The 23,377-nt window shown below is 36.1% G+C and overlaps 1 protein-coding gene across 1 annotated transcript in view; it reads left to right on the forward strand.

Moving 5' to 3' along the window:
- PDIA5 (protein disulfide isomerase family A member 5) overlaps positions 1–23,377 on the forward strand; it is a 213,777-nt gene that overhangs the window by 184,871 nt on the left and 5,529 nt on the right. The window contains exons 15-16 of the mRNA XM_034422861.3: positions 3,786–3,856; positions 21,396–21,530. Of these exons, the coding sequence (XP_034278752.2) occupies positions 3,786–3,856; positions 21,396–21,530 (206 nt within the window). The remainder of the gene's footprint in view (positions 1–3,785; positions 3,857–21,395; positions 21,531–23,377) is intronic.

Consider the following 23,377-nt stretch of genomic DNA (forward strand, 5'->3'; position numbering starts at 1 on the left):
ATTTGATTTTTCACTAATATTTTATTCTGGATCCACTTTAAAGTTCTACCAGTTCAGTTAATGAAATAATAAAAAGCAATTCTTCATTGACTCCAGTTCATATAACAATGTAGCCTAAAAGAATAATTTTAAAAAGCCTCGTATCTCTTTAGTTCAGTTTAGACCTGAAATCTGAGGGACAGGCTTTTAAGCTCTGGACTGAATGTTGGAAAGGACTATTTAAAAGGTTTATTAAGATCTTGGTAGTAGAAAAATGAGAAAAATATTTAACAATTAGAATAATAAAGCCTGGTTTCGTTAAGTAAAATAAAATAACAAAAGGGAGAAGATGATAATTTAGGAAATTAGACAGTGGAAAGAAAAGTTTAAAGACTATGTTCTGTGTTGCAGTGCATTTGCTTTTTAATCTGCTGATACTCCTAAAATCTCCTGCCTTCTAATTGATTTTCTTCCATCTCTCCAATGGTTTCATTATAAATTTATTTATGGATCAGTTACACCTGATCTGCAAAGCCAGTTTTCCACTAATTTCTTTCAAGAATACGTTGTTGACTGAATCATGAAATTCAGTTAAGCAGTGGGTGAATGGAGGGAAAACTCTGTTCTTGAAAAGTATTTTTATCCACATTTCAGAGACTCAGACTATGCTGCAAACAATCTCCTAAATTTCATTCTCTGATTGTTTGCTGCTGATGGTAGGGCAGGAAGCCTGTTTCTGGAGCCCTGTGGGATTTCTTAAGGTCATTAATCAGATTCCTACTTGAAAGCTCACATGTCCTCCAAATAATAGTACTGTGCAATATGTATTTTCCAAGAATATGTTAACAAATATATCCTGAAAAGGAAAAGAATGATAGGTGTGTATGTAGGCATGTGCAAGAGAGAGAAATTTATATTCTGTCTTTTGTGCGGGAGCTTCAGGCAGCATACATTGTGCCTATTTTTCCCATAACAATCTTGTGAGGTAAATCACCTACAATGGTAAACTTCTGGGGTCAAAGGTGAAACTAGAATCTGGCTCCTAGAACTTAACCACTACACTACACTGCAATGGTTCTCTAATATGCATGTATGAATGAAAAATGTGAAGTGTTAATTGAACTCAAATCTAATTTAAACTTTTGTTTTATGGAACCAAGGATAGCTAATCACTACGATTTACTTCATTCTAGTGCCTTAATACTAAATTTGCTGCATGTTGGCTTATTGTAAAAAGATACTCACCTGTGAAAAGATGATGAGCTGCATTTCATGCTATAAATTTTAGGGTTCCATCTTCTCCAACAGTTTACATACCGTATTTTTCGGAGTATAAGACACACCGGAGTATAAGACGCACCTGCCTTTTTTGGTTGTTGTTTTTTTTAAAGTTTTTTTTTATTTTTTAGACAAACACACATACAAACATACAATGTATTTTCTTTGAACAGAGTATGTGGCTGGTTAACAAATTTAAACAGTGTTTAGTCATTTCAATTAAATTTACAATTTCTATATTTCCTTTTTGCCATATTTATTCCTCATCTATTTTTTTTAAAAAACCAATATTACCCTTCATTCTCATCTCTAATCTTAATCAAATTCAATTTTTCCCTTCTATTCTATATTATACCCCTTCCCATTGTCATCTATTTTTATATCCATCCTCACATTGGTTAATTATGTAATATTACAATTGTTTAATACAAATTCAACATTTTTATATAAATCAATTAGTTATATAACTATCTTTTTTGTATATTAATCAATATGAACATGAATATTCCAATTGTTTCCATGCAATCCAATTTCTTACAAATCAATTAATTATATTTACCAATAATGATAAACCAAATAATTTTCCCCATATATTCCTCCAAATCACAACTTAACCATTTCTGCTTTCAACACAATATACAATTAATAGTATCTCAATTATTACAATTCCCTAGTTAAATAGAGCTTTCTCCTTATGTTAACTCATTTTCACATCTTAAACTCTCCCAATAACCCAAAGTTTTGCCCATATAGAAAAATATTCCAATTATTATTCATTTTATTTTTACAATCATGATTTCCCATTTATTTCTTACTACTATTCATATTTCAATTCTAAATATGTATAACATCTTTCTCTTTCATTTCTTTTTCTCCCTTCCCATTTTTATTTTTGCCTTTTTTCTTTTGTGTTTTAAAATCTTGAACTTCCTCTGTTGCCCTAAATTTCCCATTGTTTGCACCTACCGTTTTTGGTGAGGAAAAAGAAAAAGAAATATCTCTCTGCCTCATTTTGCCAAGTTGCAGCAAACAGCCTGCTTTACTTTCAGTTTTGTTTTTCAGCATAGCTAGGGAAAAAAAATCTGCTCCAGCACTCTTTGCAGCAAGCAGCAGAGCCCTGCGCAAAACAGCTGAGAGCAAATCAGCTGAGAGTCGGGAGGCTGATCTAATCAACTTGTGCTAATTAACCTATGTTGAAGCTGAAAGGAGCTGTTTTTTCTTGCTGTTTGCTTGCAAGCAGGTAACTGCTGCGAGGCACAGGCCAAAGAGTGGGGGCCAGTGGGTGGGCAGGGCTACATTCGGTGTATAAGACACACCTAAATTTTCACCCCCTTTTGGGGGGTAAAAAGGTGCGTCTTATACTCTGAAAAATACGGTAGTTGCTAAAACAACCCTGTTCTTTTTGCATCTATATTTTGCTCACACAAATCTTCTGTGCGAAAGGGAATTAATTATTCCCTAGCTAAATGTGAATTCTATCCATTTTATTAAGAGAACTCTTCTTTGCCTACTGTCCAAAAATTTAGGTACAGCTTTCTAGTTCTCAGTATATCAAGGCACAGGCAGAATTTTATTTGACTATAAAAGCATGGTTACGGTATTGAAGATAACTATCTTTGCATTCAGAAGTTATTGAAAAGAAAGAAAATCTCATAAAATGAAAATAGAAGATCTTACTGCAGACAATGGGTGTATTGAAGATCAGCTTTAAGATTATATTTTGGGGGCAAAGGGTAGGAATGCTTATCTGATGAACTTATCAAACAGAGCTTCTCATTCTTCTTTTCATTCATTCATTCATTCATCCATACATTCATTCATTTTCTAGAGCCACCCATCTCATTCAGTGATTCTGGGTGGCTTACAATTGAAAAAATATACTACAATGAAATATAATAAAAACAACAATAAAAATACTAAAAACATTCAGGTTAAATATGCTTAGGAGCAAGATTCCCCTGTCCAGTTGCTTTATCTTTTTGCCTGACTTCCATCCTGGTTGTTCTTCCCTTTATCTACTACTTCCTTTCTCTTCGTGCTATTTTCCCATCTTTCTTACTTAAAATAGACAGAACTAATCTCAGAATAACTATGTGAAGTAAATAAAACAGTGTTCATGTTCCAGTCTGCTTTGTTGTGCGCTGATACAAGATAGGACAAGTAGGTGTTGGCTGCTGCTGAAGTCAAATTAAAATCTTCTCACAGTTTTTGGGATCTGTAAAATGGATCACTATTTGGCTTGTTTTGGGTAAACAGGCCTGAATATTAAGAATTGTATGATATGAGTTTGTATATGTTTGCTGCGACAAGTGATATTACCATGGTATATAAATAGTGTGATAATTATGCACAGAGTCACCTTGTGGTGAAATTTAATAAATAAAATAATAAATAAAAACATCTGACTCATTCATAGGAAGATAGTTATGCTATTTCTTAGCTTTCAAACTTGCTGTGAATATCTGATGGTGCTTTTTATTGCCAAACACTTCGCATGTGGCTTATCACTATCTTTCTTTATCCCACAGGGTGTCCACATTGTAAGAACTCAATTCCACATTTCACAACAGCAGCAGAACTCTTTAAAGAAGATCGTAAGGTAACTCTACAGTCATTTTGGATTTTTTGGTAGCAACTCCAAAACCATAGACTTATTTGGTCTATTGTTTACTTTCTCTGCTTTCAGAAACATGTGAATAATTTCCCACTTTGCACCTCTTCTTGATTTCTTCCAGTTAAATGGGGTTAGTGGAGAAGGGGGCATTTTGTCTTGAGGCAATCTCAACTTGAGGTGAAGTACAGTTTAATCTCTTTGTCTAGGATTTAAGGAAAAGAAATGTAAACATGTAAGAAATTCCCGAGAGCAGCTTGTTCTGGTTTTATTACTAAAAGAGACCTACTGTTTTTCAGTTTTAAGATGAGACTTGTCATTAAACTGAGAATATTGCTTGGCTAGATTCAAATTGTGGAAAAGGCTCAATTATTTTCTGAGAATCATCTTCTAACACATAATATAGATAGCATGATCATCTTCAATAGTCCCACGGTGCACTAATCAAAGTTCAGAAAGATTATTGCAAAATGACAGATCTAGTTGTAGGGTTCAACTGGTGAGGTCTAGGAATGAGAAAATGTTGAGGGAAGTTACTTTGGGGGAAGTGGACCCTGGAATTCCTGGTCTAGGTTTAGTAAGTGAGTATATCTTTGCATAGATATATAAATATATATGCATAATGACAAACTTACCGTATATATGTATTTGTATTAACCATTTTTGGGGGGGAGCTGGTGCTATAAGTTTTCACTAAAGTGAAAGATATAATTTTGCCACAAACCTTCCTCCCAAGATTACTTCAAATGAGCATTGCACTATTCTGTGTTGTTCTGGAGTTCAGGTCACAGAAGAATGAATTTAAATTAAAGGAAGGCAGATTTAAACATCCTAAGAGTAACAGCTGTTTGATAGTGGAACCAATTAGCCAGAGAAATAGAGGATTTGCCTTCACTGTGTATCTTTGGATCAAGTCTAGAGACCCTACTATTGAGAATACTTTAATTAGGATTCCTTCACTGAGCAGAGAGTTAATCTTAACAGTCTGAATGGGCTTTTCAAACCCTGATTCTGAACAAGAGCTAGAAGTTGAATTAGGAAAGGCATGGAGACAGCAATACATTCCTCCTGCTATGGCAAGCACTTCAAGGAGAAGTATATTGCATTCTTTTGCACATATGTGAGTGTTTTAAGATCATGATTATTCAGCATCAGTTCCTCCTTTGCCATACCATCAATACTAAGCAAATTTATTGCTTTTCAAAACTCAATATGGTTTTATTCTATCTGGCAACCCATCCCAGGCACACATGCAATCCCACACATACTCCTCCCCCCTCCATAGCATGCACGAATACCACAACTTGGTGGATAGCCCATGGGTCTTTCTCAACTACGGTAATTTCCCTGATACTGAGAACTTTCTATAGTATTAAATAACTTTGTCCAAATTATGGGTGGACTCAAAATTTTCATTGCTTCCATTGATTAATAGATTTATTCAAACCCTGACAAAGATTGAGAGAGGTCCTTTTAGACCTCAAGATGGTGATTGATGGGTGCAGCCCTTATTTCAGCTAATAGTAGAAATAAGAAATGTGCCAGCCAACTAAAATGTAGAAGCATAAAGTTTAATGAGCTGGAACCTAAGTTCCAATTGAGGATATTGAGTTTAGAGTAGTTCCTGAAGGCCAGGCATACAGGAAAAACAGCTATGTTTTTATCTACTTTGCTTGACTTTTCAAGGTGGTGGAGATTGATAATTCTATACTATTTCTTCAATCGTATACAATTCAATTCTGCTGAAGTGTTCTTGGATTTGCTAATGACCTTTATGGATATTCTATACAGACTGTACTGCTGCTCAGGGATGCACTTCAGCATTATCGTAAAGCTCTTTTTAAACAATTCCTTTCTCAAATTTCTATGAATTTTTCTTTTGGTCTGGCTGCTGCTGCACAGTTCAGTAGACAACAGATAAGCAGATATGTAAAACAAATTGGACTTGAAAAATCCAGCGAGCTTTTAATTTTCAAAGGAAAATATTTGCATGTGCCACACAGCTTTCTACAAGCTTGTATTTGTCTCCAACATTGTGATTCTCAATTTTCCCTCTTCTTAAGTCAGTCAGTATAATACCACAATGGAGGAACAGATTGTATAACCCAGATAGGAGAATTAAGATACAGAGTTATATCTCTATGCCTTTTGCTAGCTACTTATTGAAAATCCTTGAACTATGTCATTGCTTTGAGAAACTGCAATACATATTTTTAGGACCATAATTCCAGTACCTTCAGCCAATGCAAATATTTGGTTTGAACTGTTTCCATTAAAGTTGGCCGTCATGAGAACAATTATGAAACTTTGAAAAGACAGAGTATCTATTGCCGATTCCATTTTACCTCTGACATTCCTTTAGAATTGTATATTTTGAATAGTTCTTGCTCACTTGCCTATTGTGTACTCAGTCTGTATAAAGGTAATATTAGTGATTAATATTTAGAGTTATCAAGAAATAAGTTATCTAATCATCATACAGTAGTAAAAACATAAGAATATTACAGAACTAACACCAAATAAATAAAAACATATTCTTAAACGTTGAAACCAAAGTATATCCTATTTACATTCATGCAGTATAATCAGTATCACACCCAGTCTTGTGACATCTGAACATCTAACAAATGTATTCTCTCATAAACTGTTGCGAATATGAGATTGTAAATACATGCACTGCATTTTTATATGGTTTGTATGCATTTAACTACACACCGGCCAGGGTGACTCTGAGCGGGAAATGGGCTGTACCTAAATTTGATGAATGAAAGAGTAAATAAAAGATTTAGGATTTTCTTTTCCTATTAACCAGCATCAGCAACTATATATCATGAAAGCTTTAATCTAATCACATCAGAAACACCATTAATACTCCAAAAGATCCTTAGCTGTTCTTCAATAACAAGTTACCATCCAGCCTGAGGAGCTCATATTCTAGCACCATATAGTCAGTCACGTCATCTCATCTACGGCTGTGGTTTTCTTGGAGCAATTTGCCATTTCTTTCTCCCACACAGAATGTAATTAAATCTTTGCCATTGTAACTAAAGTAATCATCTACCTCCAGCAACTTCATATATTGTTGCCACCCTATGTAGAGGCCAGCTTGCTTTAGCTGGACTGCTAAGCTGAACTTCACACCACAGGTGACCCTACTGGGACTATAAATTCTGGGGATCCACTCCCAACCTTCTTTCTTCATCACAGACATTATTCCCAGCATATGTGCAGAATCCAAAAGTAGGCTGATCTCCTGGGAATCCCCGTGTAACTTCATTGAAATGATCAGGGAGCACAACATTTAATTGGCATAATAGTTAATAAAAACTAAGCATCTTTCACAGTCCCTTTACAGGGAACCAGCATTCTGTAATATTAATGTGCAGAATCAGAACTGAAGTCACTTGGCATCGGTATCCTTTTCTGCATAAACTGGTTTGTCAACTTTAGTTCACTACTTTCCAAAAGTAGTGTTATTTTTAAAAGAGATAACATTTCAGTCTAGGAAAGAACATTGGGGGAATTGAAGACTTGCCCTTTTTCATTCTTCTCTAAAATCAATGTTCAGTAAGCTATTCACTTCCATTTTCATAACAAAAGTCAATATTTGCTGCTGTGGAGATTTATTTCCTTGAATCAATAAACTGATGAGTGGCAGTACATATTTTAACAGAAAAAAAAAAAGAGCCGACTGTTCCTGCAGAAGGCTTTTATTATCGCAACCGTAAGAGCTTAAAGAACAGTCCTTGGAAAGGCAAAGAAAGGGGAAGAGCACAAGCATTTAAAGTGACTTTTTCTTGTATTTTAATCAAACAAAACCAAACATGGATTTAATACTTTGCTCTTCGTTTGTTTGAACACAAATAAACAATAGCAGTTATATCTTCAATTGCTGATCATTTAAAGGAAAAAAAAGCTAAGTTGTAGGACAATAAATCTAAATTGATGTACCTTACACAGTTTTTATCTGTTTTATTACATTCTCTGAAAGCGTTTGTAGTGTTTTTTATTAAGTCACACAATCTGTCATCACAATCCATGTCATGACAGAATTCACTCCTCTTTAGATAATCATTTGTTCCTGGATAGGAACCCCAGATTTTGTTCCCTTTTATCCATTTTAATATCACAATGACAACTAAGTTTTCAGAACATCCCTTTAGCTATTTTTACTTCTTTTTTACTATGAGTATGCTATTACTAGCTTATCACTCTGTGTAGATAAAGATGCTTTTTCTGGTAGAATAGACAGAAGGATATTTCCTCCAGGATTTCTTTTCAATAAAATTGTCTAACCTGTGTGAACTGCTGCCATGTTGAGTTCAGTGACAACCTAGTCCATATCTGGGACCTTTGGTTAGTATTTTCTGAAAGTATGCAATGCATGAGGAGATATGGATAGTCCTCAACTTACAACCACCAAAAATTTCTGTTGTTAAGTGAGACATTTGTTAAAAGAATTTTGCCCGTTTTACGATCTTTCTTGCCACAGTGGTTAAGCGAATAACCACAGTTCTTAAGTTAGTTAACACAATTGTTAAGTGAATCTGGCTTTCCCATTGACTTTGCTTGTCAGAAAGTGATCACATGACCCCAAGAAACTGCAACCATCATAAATATGAATTTGTTGCTAAGGGATCAGGTGACCTTGGGGATGTTACAATGATCATGTGAAAAGTGGTCATATGTCACTTTTTTTCAATGGCATTGTAATGTCAAACGATCACTAAATGAGCTGTTGTAAGTCAAGGACTACCTGTAGTTGCTGTTGTTTGAATTGAAAGTTCTTTATTAACCAACCCAAATCCTAACACTGTGAAAAACACTGAGCCTGGATAGCTCAGCAGACTAATGCATTGTAAATTAACTCCAGCTGTCTGCAATTAGTAAGTTCGAATCTCGCCAGGCTCAAGGTTGACTCAGCCTTCCATCCTTTCTAAGGTAGGTAAATTGAGGACCCAGTTTGTGGGGGCAATAAGCTGACTTTGTAAAAATATACAAAAGTATGAAGGCTATTGCTTAACGCATTGTAAGACGTCCTGAGTCTCCGGAGAAGGGTGGCATATAAATCAAATTAAAAAAAACAAAACAAATTACACCCTAAACAATTTTGTCTTTCCATACTTTAATCTTCCTTTTCTGTACCAACCTTTTGCTCTCATCTCAGTATCATTTCTGAGAGGGAGCAGTGATGAGAACTACATACCTCGTATCACATTTGAACCTCTTTCAAATGTGATAATTAAAAACACTGAAAATAATCCATTCTGTATCTTTTCAATAAATCATTAGATAACTTTTTACTAAAAAGAACATCCAACTGTTTCCTGGAAAAAATGTTTTAAAAAATAAGTTAGTATACTGATGCTCACTCAGAGTCACCTTGAACTGTGAGATCAGTGGCAAATTGATAAATAAATAAAAATACTGCTATATCAATAGAAAAATTTTAAAAAATCTGAGAAAATATATCTCATAAAGTTAAGGTTTAAAAGGCTTTTTGAATATTTCTAGCTTCTAAAAGAAATATACAATCATGCAACTGAATATCTGGAAAGGATCTCAAGTTAAAGTACAAACAACTGGTGAAAAACTAGGCCATTTTTAATTCCTGACATCCAGCAAAGCTAACTTTTTCAACATTTATCTGGGTTTCGTTTTGGATTATTTCTGAAATTCTTTTCCAGAAAAATCAATTCCTGTACTACTTGCCTGTACTCTGATAAACTATCAGATAAGGGTTAATCTCAAAAGCTGGCAAGGAATTGGCATGTCAGGTTTCTATAAACATTTATAAAAAATAGAATTGCAAAGGAATGTTGTGGGTTAATACCAGAGCTGACACTATTGTTTGTCTTTATTATAAGGTACTTTATATAAGTAAATAACAAGTACAGAAAAAAGGCAGAAGTGAGCCATGGAGTCACTGAAGCTTACTCTACCACTAGCTGTTGTTTGCTGGGTTGAGGAATTTGCTAACTACCATTTTCAGATAGGCTCGAAGAAACTGGCAGATCAATGCTCCAGAAACTCAGTAGATTTTGAATTTAAAAATTACATATTTTTAACTTTATTATTTTGTACCAATTAAATTAAATTTTATATTTTCTTTCCAGAATTTGCATAAGGCAATTTGTACATAGTTACAATTTGATGTATAGCTATATATAGGAGGAGAAACCCTTTAATGTAAAAGGATCTGGATGTTTGAAGTATGCTGTCAAATTTTCCTGAGACTTCGCTCTTTGGGATACAGTATTTCATTTTCAAATAAATCAGGATAGCTGTTCACCAGTCTATCTCAGGGCACTTCATGACTTCATGATTAATATGCATTCTTTCCATCCTTGTGTCAACATAAATTGCGCTGTCCCCATAGCCAAGCTCTATTGTTTTGCAACAAGAAGGCCAGCAGATGGTTCTTTCCTTACAGATCTAATATGGGACAATTTCAGGGGAGCCATTGGAAGATTCCCCAGCTTCCTTTCCTCTCACCCCCTAAATCATCCTCTGACAGGAAAACCAGTTACGCTCCATAACAAGCGACAGGTGGGTTGGCAGGCTCAATACATGTGCTCAAGGTGCAGAGTTTAGTTATTTTTCAAGTTATTTTTCGCACAAGCGAAAGGGTGTTTATTGGCCTTGTGTAGGGCAATTTATTTTGCTGTCAATTAAAAAAAATCCCAGCTGCTAGATCAGTATGGAGTGGGAATATACATAGTGCCATAGCAGAAAGCTTGCAGGTACATCATCAGGGGCATCCCACATTATCCTGTGCTTCCCCTGAACCCTGACAACCAGTCAGTCAGGTTGTCATTTTTATCCACAAGTATCAGTCTTCTGGAAGACAGATTTCATTATATTAAGATTGATATCCACATATTAAAAAATGATCACACTGTCATACAAGTCCATTCTAGAAGATTAGCATTTCCCCATAAATAAACAAGCATTGCTCTTTCAGAAGTATGACAATCATATTTAAAGATGGAGCTGGCAGCACCTTGAAGGAACCCACAAAGTATGCAAATTTTACATAGCCCATACATAAATTTTGGACTTGCCCAAGTGGTAGTACTCTGCTCCAAGTAATAAATAATAGCGATAATTTGTGAAAATCCTGTTATACATTTGTTGGGAAATATCACTACCCTAGTTTAAATTATCCAGTAATCCTCTTTTTCTGGTTGGGAGAGGCCATAAATGCATTGGTTTTTTGAAGTCTATGTTTAAAAGCAGGTCCAAGACATTCCAGAAAAAAGACATAGGGACGTGGTGGCTCATTGGCTAAGACGCTGAGCTTGTCGATCGAAAAGTCGGCAGTTCAGCAGTTCGAATTTCTAGTGCCGCGTAACAAGGTGAGCTCCCGTTACTTCTCTCAGCTTCTACCAACTTAGTAGTTCGAAAGCACGTAAAAAATGCAAGTAGAAAAATAGGGACCACCTTTGGTGGGAAGGTAACAGCGTTCCGTGCGCCTTTGGCGTTTAGTCATGCTGGCCACATGACCACGGAAATGTCTTCATACAGCGCTGGCTCTTTGGTTTTAAAGCAGAGATGAGCACCACCCCTAGAGTTAGGAGCGACTAGCACATATGTGCAAGGGGAACTTTTACCTTTATCTTAAAAACAGAACTCATGTCACGTCTAATCAAAGGATTACGCTTTACATTCTGTAAGCAAATGTCAAGCAAGAAGAATCAGGATCATGTGTTAAGTTTTATTCTTCATGCCTTTAGTCAATTCTTAGATTCTAGTCAAGAATCTAGTCAATTAATGGTCAGCACTAAATTGGTGCTATATAAGAGTTAACAGAATTCAAGAGGAACTAGATGCTTGTGGGAACGTAAAGACTCCAGACTGATTTCTTCTTGACTCCAGGCTTTGCCTCTCCTCCTACATCAGATCCCATTGCACAAGCTTGGTATCTGATCTTACTTGCAGCCCAAGCCGAAATGGTCAGTGACCAGCTGAAAAGAGGCATGCCTACAGCAGACTTAAGCAGCCAATAGGAGATGGGCAAATTCTACCCTTTGATCATGCCAGCAATATCACTGAGGCATTGTACTTTGTCCTTACTGCAAGATTTGTGTCAGGAAAGAGATAAAATGCCAGATGATGTTAGGCTGCCTCCCTAGCTTGTTGGGGATGAAGTGGAGGTGATATGATAAAAACAAGTCCCTTAAAAGTGTTAGCCAGGCAACTTCAGGTACAGATGAGCCCTGAAGTAAAGAAGCAAATGAGAATGGACTTTTCCATCCAAAAATTAACACACACACACACATATACATACTCACAGATAAGCTAACCCTCAACTTTTTCACCCAAATACCATTAAAAATATGCCACCTGCAGATAAGCAGACCTTTGACATTTTTGTACGTTTTAATTTTCACAGTTGACTTACTTGTGGATGGCATATTTTCATGGTACTTTGGTTAAAAATTCAAGGTTTGTTTATCTGTGGATGTTCTTATCTCCAAGTATATAGGGTACTTTTAAAAAGTATTACCATATATATACTTGGGGATAAGCCGATTCACGAATAAACCGAACATATTTTGGAGGTATATTTTAGCACCTAAAATTGTTGGCTTATCTGCATGTATATAAGAGTAAATTTATGTTTGCAATCTAGATACCTATAGTTTTCAGCTCGTCAGCCAATAATTACATGTCCTGTTTTTAAACAAATTATGTGTCAATGTGTTGATCTAACTACTTCTAGTCACATTATCAGGCAATTATTTACTTCTAGGGTTTTTGTTCTATGAAATTACTTAGTAAAAGCTTATTTAGGTTTTCCAAGGATGACTCTCTGGTGCTTTCCTTTTATTGTTCTATCATCCTGAATTCTTCTAACTGGTAATTGGTAGAAAGACAGACTTCGTTCTCCTCCTTTCTGTCCCATTGCAGGACAACCCAGTTACCAATCAAACAGCATTGGGAGGAAGCAGGGAAGAGGAAGACAGAATGGCTCCCTAGGAGCTCTACAGACATAGAGCTCATGAAGAAGAGGCTGAATAAATGGAGCCAAAGCCCAGGGGTCAAAGTAATGAGTAAAATTAAAGTCTAGGTAGCTCCGCTGAGAAATATGCAATGGAAAGGGAGGCAGCATCTGAGAAAATGGGAGAGAAAAACATTTTTTTTCTTCCTCCAGATCTGTATGAGGGAAAGTTCTTTCATTTCCCTCAGCTGGAGTCAAGATTTGGAAGAGGGAAAGAGTCAGAAATCCCCCAAAAAGCAGAACAGGCAGAGAAAAAGTCAAGGTTTTGACACAACAGAGATAGAAAGCAGAAAATGAGATAAAAGAGAGATCTCTCTGTGTGGAAAAGGATTATCAAGCAATAGAGGGTGAGCACACAAATATAAAAGGTTGAAAACAAAAGAAAATTAGAGGTCAGCATAAATATATTAGAGATGTAGAATAGAAAGATATGAAAATACAGTGAAGCTGGATTTTAAATAATAAAATGTAGATATAGAGCCTCTGAAAAATGGATAGCTAAAATACCATAGAATATATTTTTATTAGTGAAATATTAATTTCTGTACTAATTAAAGTCATTTATAATTTACAATTTATTTTTTTATTGTAAGCTTTCCTTGTAAAAATAAAAGGGAGATACAGAAACACAACTAACTCTCTCAAGTTCCCAGCACTTCCAGTCTTTATTGATTCTGGGTCAATTTTATTTATAGTTGAAAAAAGAACCTGTGACATAGTCACCTTTCAAATATTTGCTATTTAAGAAACTTTTTCTACTTAGCTGAGGTTTTTTGCTGTATTTTGTTTTTATTTCTCAGGCTTCTTTGCAAAAAAAAAAATCTGTCTTTCCATCTTCCATTATTTCCACTTCAGATAGTTAATTGACATAGTAGTTTATATGTACATTTAGAAGAGCAGGGGAAGTTTAATAACTGAAAATACTTTGTGTTTATCAGTCTAACAGTAATTGAGAAAAAAAGAATTAATCTTAGATAAGCTTACTTATTTTAAGTATATACAGAAAAAAGTATATGAAAGAGATAAAATTAACATTCCCCAAGCCTTCAAAATCTTTCCCAATAACAGTTTTCCCACCCCCTTTCTCCTTCATATATTCTCTGAAAATAACCTTGTGAAGAGTTATAATTCCCTCAAGACAAACAAAAGATAAAAGGTATTAGACTGTAGTAAAATGAACTGTATAAAGATACTTTACAAAAATGTAAGTCCATTCTTTTCAGGGGCAATGGAAGGAAGGACAAAACTGTAGGAAATCTGTGGGGAACAATGGAGCAAGGCACACTAAGAGCTGTAACTGGAAAGTGACCATCTTACACTAGTAGAGAGAAATGATTTGAAGGGCTTTTATATTGGAATCCAGGGACAAGTTATTAAATAGTTTTCTCAAGCCGAAGAACTAAGAACAGCATGTGTAGTTACTTAAGAGTAGTTTCCTTTAATTGTCTTTACCTACAGACAGAATCTTGCCAGACTAAAGCAACTATTTGCATAACTACAAGTACCTATATTTGGGAATAGCTAGGGAGGAACCATTTTAATTCTCTTTCTGCAGACCAAACTTTCTAAGCTCCACTGCCTCTTTGCCCCCTGGAATGCAGTCACTCCCTCTGGGAATCCAAACTACATTTCACCACAAGTCTGTACTGAGTTGTCATTGAGTCATTAAGATCCCTCCTATGGCATGTTTAATTTCTAGATAGGCAGAAGTTTGAAAGATAAAAGATTTTGGAGGTCCTAGTTTGTCAATTCCTTAAACTTGTTTCAAGCATCTCTCTCCCTGATGTTGTGGGTTCCATAGATTTGTTTGGCTTTTCATAGTAGTCAGGGGCCAGGCTGCTACTCAGGATGAAAGGCATGACAACTGTGTGAGAAAGGTCCAAATTTGAATAAAAGAAATATAGCATTTTAATTGTTGAAGTTGGTAAAATAAACTGAAAGCCTTAATGTAGTCTTTGGCCTTGTACATTAAAAGAATCATCTAATTTGTGTGTATGTGTTTGCTGAATTTATTACTCATCAGAATTTTTAAGCTACAGCAAAATCATACGCATTTTGGAAGGAATCATTGGTATTACATGACCAAAAGACAAACCAATGTAAGCCTGTTTGGGTGCAAGAAGCACTGAAATTTGGCTGCCTTCAAGTTGAACAAATCTGCATTTATTTCCAGCTAATTATCTCTCTAGAAGTCTTTGGAGTATAGGTGATAATTTTAACTTACTTAAAGTAAGTTTACTTACTTGTTGCATCTGATAAATCCATAAATAAGTCATTTTAATAAGTAGGATAGACTGAATCAACTAATTCTACATGTATATTCAAAAGTTGATGCAATGTCTCAAATTCTATTTGCATTTGAAAACTAGAGACAGAAGTTAAAATTAATTTCGGCAGTGTAATTTTATAGAAGATGACAAACAAACTCAAGAAAGTAAACAAAGAGATACTACAGTCCAATAAAAGACATGGTAAATTTTGCTTCTAAAATGGGAACTTCCAGAAGCTTTATGAGAGTAGGGCCCTTGATGTTACAGGAAATCATAGTCATTTAGGGATATAGAGGTCAACAGTAATGGTAGTTGTGTTTAGAAATAAACTGGAAGTTGCTGAAGTTTCAAAACTATAGGGGATCTCTGTACATGAAAAAAAAATGTTGCTCATATATATATATTTTTCTAGCAAGCCCAAAAAGAGATTACCACACACATTTCAGAGACAGTTTATGGATATGACTAAGCCATATCTAGCAACCAGATCCATCTTTTCCAGGAAAGAGCACAATTGGTACATGTGCTACATCTGTGTAAAAAAAAACACTTTTGGGCATAGATGTTATCTAAGTATCTAAGGAAAACACTGGACACAGGAACACGCTCAAAGGCTTGCTGACAAGAGGAATAAACGAGGGCTGTGTGCTGCATCCAGTGAATTTGTAGCTGGTGGAATAAACACACTTAAAGAGTCCTCATACATAATGCATCACACTGGAGGCAAATATCAAGTGAACCCTAGCCTCAAGGGCTCTGTCCTTGTCTCTGTGTTAGTCAGAATTGTTATAAGTGATCCAGAGGATGGAAGGTAAGGGATGCTTATTGAAATTGCAGATGGCATCAAACCAGAGAGATTGGCTAATTAGGGAACAAAATTATAATTTCAAACAACCAACACAGGTTTGAATGTTGAAACTAAACTAACAGGATGTCAAGTATAAAATCCTGCATCTTAGGTAAGAAAAATCACATGCATACGGAATAATAATTTCCCCACAATTACATTGAAGTATAAATTGGCTTATTGACAGGAGCTGTAACGGAAGTAAAAGTAGCCTAAAGACTTGTAGGTTTACAAGCACTTTTTATAGACTTATGCAAATCATCCTTTTATTTGATTGATTACAATTACAGATACTATTTGGTATGTGATAGGACATGGTAGTCAGTGTGATTGATAACGTTAATTGGGTTTGGGTTAATTCATGTGTGTATTTGAATTCATAACAAGAAGTGGAGAGAATTGGGATCATATCCCTCCTGTACAGCAAAGGATTTTGGATTAAACTAGGGGCCTGAAGTTATTATGTTAGGTTAGCCACTATTCAAAAACCTTGAATTCCCTGTGTTAATTGCTAATCTTTTTGGTCAGTTATTTTTCCTGTTACTTCTTGATTCCTTTGGTACAACTGAGAATTCCAAATATGGGATTGCTTTTTAGCTGGGTTTGTGTTTTGTTTATTTCAAAAATATGCCTTGGAGCCTTAAAATTTTCTTCTAGAATGGAATATGAAAAGCTAATTTAGTAATGCTATCAGAAGGATCTAGGAGTACTGGTGACCCACAGCTTTGTATAACTAAGGTATGTGATGAAGCAACTAAAACAGCCAGTGCAGTCTAGAACAATATTAATAGAAGCCATTTTCATATTTCATATTCTGTTCTAACAAGACCAGTTCTTAAGTACACCACTTTTTAAAAATGACATAAAGGAGATTCAGAAGAGAGTTACTAAGATAATGGTGCTGGAAACCTATCCCTATCAGGTTCAGTTAGTAGAGCTGGACATGTTTAATTTGCAAAAAAGAATATTAAGAGCGGCTACAAATATGTCAAAATCTCTTACATATAAGAGGAATGAACATGGCCTGTGTTAGAACCAAATTGAAGAAAATGACCAGTGGGTTAAATTTAAAAGGTAAGCAACGTAAGCTAAATATTAAGAGGGTTTTCTACGTCAGCAGTCCCCAACCTTCACAGATTGGCAACCTAGCTAAGGAGGAGAGGGAAACCAGGCCACACAAGCATCAGACCAGCGCGTACATGCATGCACATGCAGCTCAACTTGCACGAGTGGCAGGCCTGTATGCGCATGTGCATGAGCATGCAGCTCAACTTTCACAAGTTGAGCTGTGCGAATGTGTGCACAGGCGCCAGCCCACCACTCATGCAAGTCAAGCTATGTATGTGTGCCAGCCCGCTATGTATGTGTGCCAGCTCAGGCAGCCTAGTTTCAAATTGGCCACGGCCCGGTAGTGCGCCATGGCCTGGGGGTTGGAGATCCCTGTTCTAGATGTTGAGAGCTGTTAAGTTGTGGAACAATTTGCCTATAAGACTATGACCACCCCTTGCTGGAGGTTTTCAAATCGGGACACAAATCAGTAGTGGGTTTCAATTTAGTTTGCTACTGGTTCGATCTTGCACACGACACTTCTACACATGCGCAGAAGTGTCCAGGTGGGTGGATGGAGCCTCCCGCCGCCACCGTTACTGGTTCAGGAGAACGGGGGTGAACCGGTAGCAATCCACCACTGGCACAAATACATAAATTTGTGCATAAGGTAGCACTAAATAATAATATGTAAGATCACGTCCACTGTTAGATTCTTTGATCTAAATAATTTTGGAGAATGAGGGGTCCTTGGTGCTCTCTGAGCTTGCTTGTTTTCTTGTAGATGTTTCATTACCCAAACTAGGTAATATCATCAGTGCTAATTTTGTAGAAGCTCTGTGCAGCAAATTCAGGTTTTAGGAATTATCTCTTTGATACTTCGAATGCTTTTGTTATTTATATTGTCATGCCAGCAAGCGGAATTGAGGGCACATTTTTGAACTATTGCATATCATTATAACATTTCAGGATCAAATGCTTACCTTAGTGATTTTTTGAATCACTGAGGTAAACATCTGTAAAATATTTTCTTTTGAGTAGTCAAGTTATGATCAGGTTTGAAGACATATGATATGTAATTTAGTATTTTTTGTTGTGCTTAGTTACTTCAAGCTATTCCCCCAATACCTTATTCCTACTGTGTTAATTAAATTTGCAGCTGCCTTCCCTGTAGCATTTCCAGTGAGCGAGGCAGTCAAGAAAGATGGTAATTGCTAGTTATTTTTGAGCTCAGGACCACATATTTCTCAAACTTGGTTGGAATGATAGCAGTTTATCTTTTTTGTATAAATAACTCTTCTTAAATTTTGGGACATACTTTGAGTTAGTGGATTAAATCTACAATGAAGTTTACTTCTTAAAAGGCTTTGAATAGTGGCATTTTATTGCCCTTTGATGTACTTATGGCAGCCACTTTGTGATTCCCCTCAGATTGATTCTGAAATAAATCAGGGCACTCTTATTTTCATCTTCATTGGAAAATGCTCCTCTAGGAGACCCCTTCCAAAAATATTTCAGAAACCACCCTGATAGATGGTTAGGCTAGAAATCATAACTTTGAGATGCTAGTTTTTCTACTGAGTTAGTTGATTGCATTTTGTATGGCACAGCATACTGCAAGGCCATAGATAGATGATGGATAGATGATTAGATTAGATTAGATTAGATTAGATTAGATTAGATTAGATTAGATTAGATTAGATTAGATTAGATTGAACAAGACAATATCAGAGAAAACTGGACTTTGAGAGTCTCCATAGCTTCTTGTGTTGCTGATACTCTTCCAGAGAAAGTAAGGCTGGAGAAAAACTACCCAAGGAGATCATTACAGAAAAGATCAATACTGGAAATATTTTAGAGAATTATACGTGAGTCCATAAGTGAAATTACTCAATTATTGTTGGAAAGTCAGAGACCCAGTGGCACAAGTGAAATCCAAATATAAGTGGTCAAATTGTGTGTTTTGAAAATAGGGAGAAAGAAATATAATTTCCTAGAGAAGAAGATACAAAATATGAAGTCAGAGATAGATGAAAAGACGTTAGGAGGAAGCCCAATGTGTCAGGAAGATTACAGATTTGTTCCGGAGGGTTTAAAGAAGGAACCTAGCATTGAAGTGTTGCTCGATTGGAATCTATGAATTCTGCAGTTGCTCGCCAATTCAAGGGTTGCACAGTTTCATCATGGAGAAGGAGTTGTGTTAGTTAAGCATGCAGGATCTAATCGTTAAAATGCTCAATGCCACTGGACATCCATGCAGAGTACAAGTGGAATAACTTAACTGTCCTGTGCCAGTTGGAAGACTTAGATTTGCTAAAGCAACAAATTAACACAAGTCCACTTGCTTAACCTGACAAATCAATTTGTATTGCCAGGTAAGCAGCCAGCACTTTCTAACTGTCCACGTAAGGAGACTCTGAAATAAGAAGAGGCCTGTATTTCTCAAAAGAGGTTGTAGGAGGCAGCATCAGTTGGAGCAAGGAAATAATTATAGGGAGTTCTGAATAAATCAATAGAACTGTAAGAAATGGCATGCCCATAGCTAATGATAATTGGTTAGAATTGTGTAATAGGTGTATATTTAACAGTGACCATGTATTATCAGGAAGTTAACGGTGTACCAAAATGCATTTAACCGTCATAAATCTGTGATATCCGACAAGGCAAAACGAGCTTATTATAACCAGATTGTATTAACTTTTCCATTCAGTAGTCGAGCCAGCCATCACATTAAAATTAAAAGTATTGTCTGTATTTAAGCAAGTTTAAAACTGAACAGGAGCTTTCTTTGGATGTTTTTGTAGGTATACTATGCATCAATAATATTGGGAAATTCTGAATGGTTAGGATAAAAGTTCAAGGGAATCTTGGAGAAAATAACTTGTAAGCAAATTTGTAACACAACGACCTTGCGAGCCCATTTTGAATGAGGAACTCTTTTGTGAGATTTGTGGAGGAAGCATATGTCTTTATAAATTACACATTTAGTTTCAAATAAATATGTAAAATGTATGCATACAGATATATGTAAATATATCCACAGTAACTCTGGAGAATAGGTTATTTATGTCCCTGTTTTAGAGGCTAAGCTGTAGGTGTACAGAACTGTGACTAGTTCAAGACTAAGTGGTTACATTAATGGCTGAGATGGTATTTTGTTAGCTACTGCCTTCCACTATTATAATAATATGTATTCATTAGAAAGCTCTTCAGTCAATCAGTCATACACGCTAGTTACCTCATGGTTTGATTGCTACAACATGCTATACCTGGGGCTGCTCTAGAAGACTCCCCAGATGCTTACACTGATTAAGAATGCAGCCGCAGTATGGACAGTGATGGGTATGCCTTGGTATGTCCTTTAAAACCTCTGCTTCCCAGGCTACACTGATTTCCTATTTACTTCCAGGTGTAAATCAAGGTGATGATCATGATCTATAAATTCCTTCATGGCATAGGGCCAGGTTACTTGAGGGACTGCCTATCCCTCGTAATATCTGCACAGCTATATTGTCTGGTGGGATTAGTGCACCCTGGGTTTCTGGAGTGGGGTTCCCTCTGAGATCTGGGTGGTCTCCACCCTACTGTTATTTTGAAGAGCCTTGAAGACCTGGCTCTTTCTCTGGCTGTGGGCGAAGGTGAGTGAACACCCTTGGGTTTGTCAATAATGATACATAAAGGAATAAAACAGAAAACAGAGAGATACAGGAGACTGATAGCCACATATTTCCCCACTTAGAATTTGCAAAACTTGTTCCCAGAGACTTTGATTAGACAGACTGTAAGAAGCTATGATTACCTAATTATTTTATCAAATGTGCTAGTATGGCTTTCCATGTGTTTATACAGTTAGTCTAACTAAAATTTCAAGGAATCAGTGTATTTGAGAGAGGGAAAAGGTGTTAGATTTTGCCCAAAGTACGTACTGGAATTTGGAATTTATTTAATTGTACCCTGCCTTTATTATTTCTATAAATAACTCAAGGCTGTGAACACCTTCCTCCTATTTTCCCCACAGCAACAACCCTGTGAGGTGAGTTGGGCTAAGAGAGAGTCACTGGCCCAAAGTTGCCCAGCTGGCATCCATAGTTAAGGCGGGAATAGAACACATTGTTTCCCGCTTTCTGGCTTGGAGCCTAGCCAACCGATCAAACTGGTTCTTATGTCCAAGAATGTTATAAATTTGATCAACTATTCAAACTTGGACCTTAACATTTTAAAGCTAAATGATATTTAGATACTAGAAATGCTTTTCAGCTCATATCTTTTTTTTTTTTATATAGCCATTCAGGATTTAAAGCATCTGAGCTCTATTTAACTGATCCAGTCTTTTTTTATTATTATTATTTCTCTCTCCAGATTGCCTATGCTGCAGTGGATTGTGCCAAAGAACAAAACCATGACTTGTGTAAGCAGGAAGGAGTGGATGGATATCCAACCTTTAACTATTATAATTATGGAAAATTTATAGAAAAATATAGTGGAGACAGAGGGGTAAGTATATGCTGGAAAACAAAAGTCAGCTATTTAAACGGTAAATAAGTATATATGGGGTGGGACAGCATTTAGCAATGGAAATTTAATGCTTCCAGAAAGAAGGCCACATTTGGTTATCATCTTGTCTCCTTGTGTATATTTGGCACGAAGTCATTTTGGAACCTTTTATTGTGAGTCTTGCTTATTAAATATCTGAGTGTATTTGGCACTAGTGAAAATTAGTCTCAAATTTTTGTATCCAGTCCTAGCCAATGTAGCAGATAAACTCATCCGGAGGATGTTTGAAAACTCATTTTAAATTAGGTTTTCAGTTGTCCTTTGGGTACACTGAAATTATGAGAGGGCATTCCAGAATATCCTAAAGGACTTCCTTTAACATTATTGCAGTTACATCGTGTGGGAATTCTACAGAAATCGGGACTTTACAATTTAATATTCAGTGAATAATAATGTGTTATAAATTTTTCATGTGTTATAGTTTGCTTTTAGAATGAGATTTTATCAGCCAAAAAGTCAGACACTTCCATCTTAACAATTAAGAATTGAAACAATCTAGAGAAGATCTGATTGGAATATTTATTAGATGGAAGATTAATGTTGCAACAGAAAAATTCCAGGTAGCCCTCAACTTACGAACACAATTGAGCCAAAAATTTATATTGTTAAGTGAGACATTTGTTAAGTGAGTTTTGCTCCATTTTTGTTGTTGTTAGTTGCGAAGTTGTGCCCGACCCATTGCGACCCCATGGACAACGTTCCTCCAGGCCTTCCTGTCCTCTACCATCCTCTGGAGTCCATTTAAACTCATGCCATTTAAACTCAGTGATTCCATCCAGCCATCTCGTTCTCTGCCGTCCCAGTCTTCTTTTGCCCTCAATCTTTCCCAGCATTAGTCTCTTCTCCAGTGAGTCCTTCCTTCTCATTAGGTGGCCAAAGTATTTGAGTTTCATCTTCAGTATCTGGCCTTCTAAAGAGCAGTAAGGGTTGATGTTCTCTAAGACTGGCCAGTTTGATCGCCTTGCAGTCCAAGGGACTTGCATATTATGACCTTTATAGACACAGTTGTTAAGTGAATCATTGCAGTTGTTAAGTTAGTAACATGGTTGTTAAGTGAATCTGGCTTTCCCATTGACTTTGCTTGTTAGAAGGTCACAAAAGTTGTTCATATAATCCCAAGACGCTGCAACCGTCATAAATATGAACCTATTGCCAAGCACCCAAATTTTGGTCATATGACCACATGAATGCTGCAATGGTCATAAGTGTGAAAAATGGTCTTAAGTCATTTTTTAGTGCCATTGTAACTTTGAATGGTCACTAAACAAACTGTTGTAAGGACTACCTAAATTTTGGAATAGAAAACCTACCTCTATATAAGGCAGCAAGGCTCAGAACTATTTCCTGATACTTTTGGGTGTAAAGAGGAATATGCTTTTCTTTTGTTTCTCATTTTGGTTAGTGTTTGTTTATTTATTTATTTATTTATTTATTTATTTATTTATTTATTTATTTATTTAATTTATATACTGCCCTATTCCTAAGGGACTCAGGGCGGTGAACAGCGAACGATAAAAATACATGTAATACAAACGTTAATAATAAAAAACCAATTAAAATATACTAAACATTCTGGTCCTAGATAATTCAAGACATCCCAGTTTAAAATAAAATCAAAAAGCAATATAAAGGGAAAGTTAGGCCAGGCCGGCCTGCTGAAACAGGAATGTTTTGAGGGCACGGCGGAAAGTGCGCAGATCCGGAATCTTCTGTATCTCTGGGGGGAGCTCGTTCCAGATGGTGGGTGCCCTCACAGAAAAGGCTCTCCCCCTGGGGGCCGCCAGTCG

This window comes from Pantherophis guttatus, chromosome 1, assembly GCF_059756535.1.
Source record: "Pantherophis guttatus breed Tessera chromosome 1, ASM5975653v1, whole genome shotgun sequence".
Lineage (NCBI taxonomy): Eukaryota > Metazoa > Chordata > Lepidosauria > Squamata > Colubridae > Pantherophis > Pantherophis guttatus.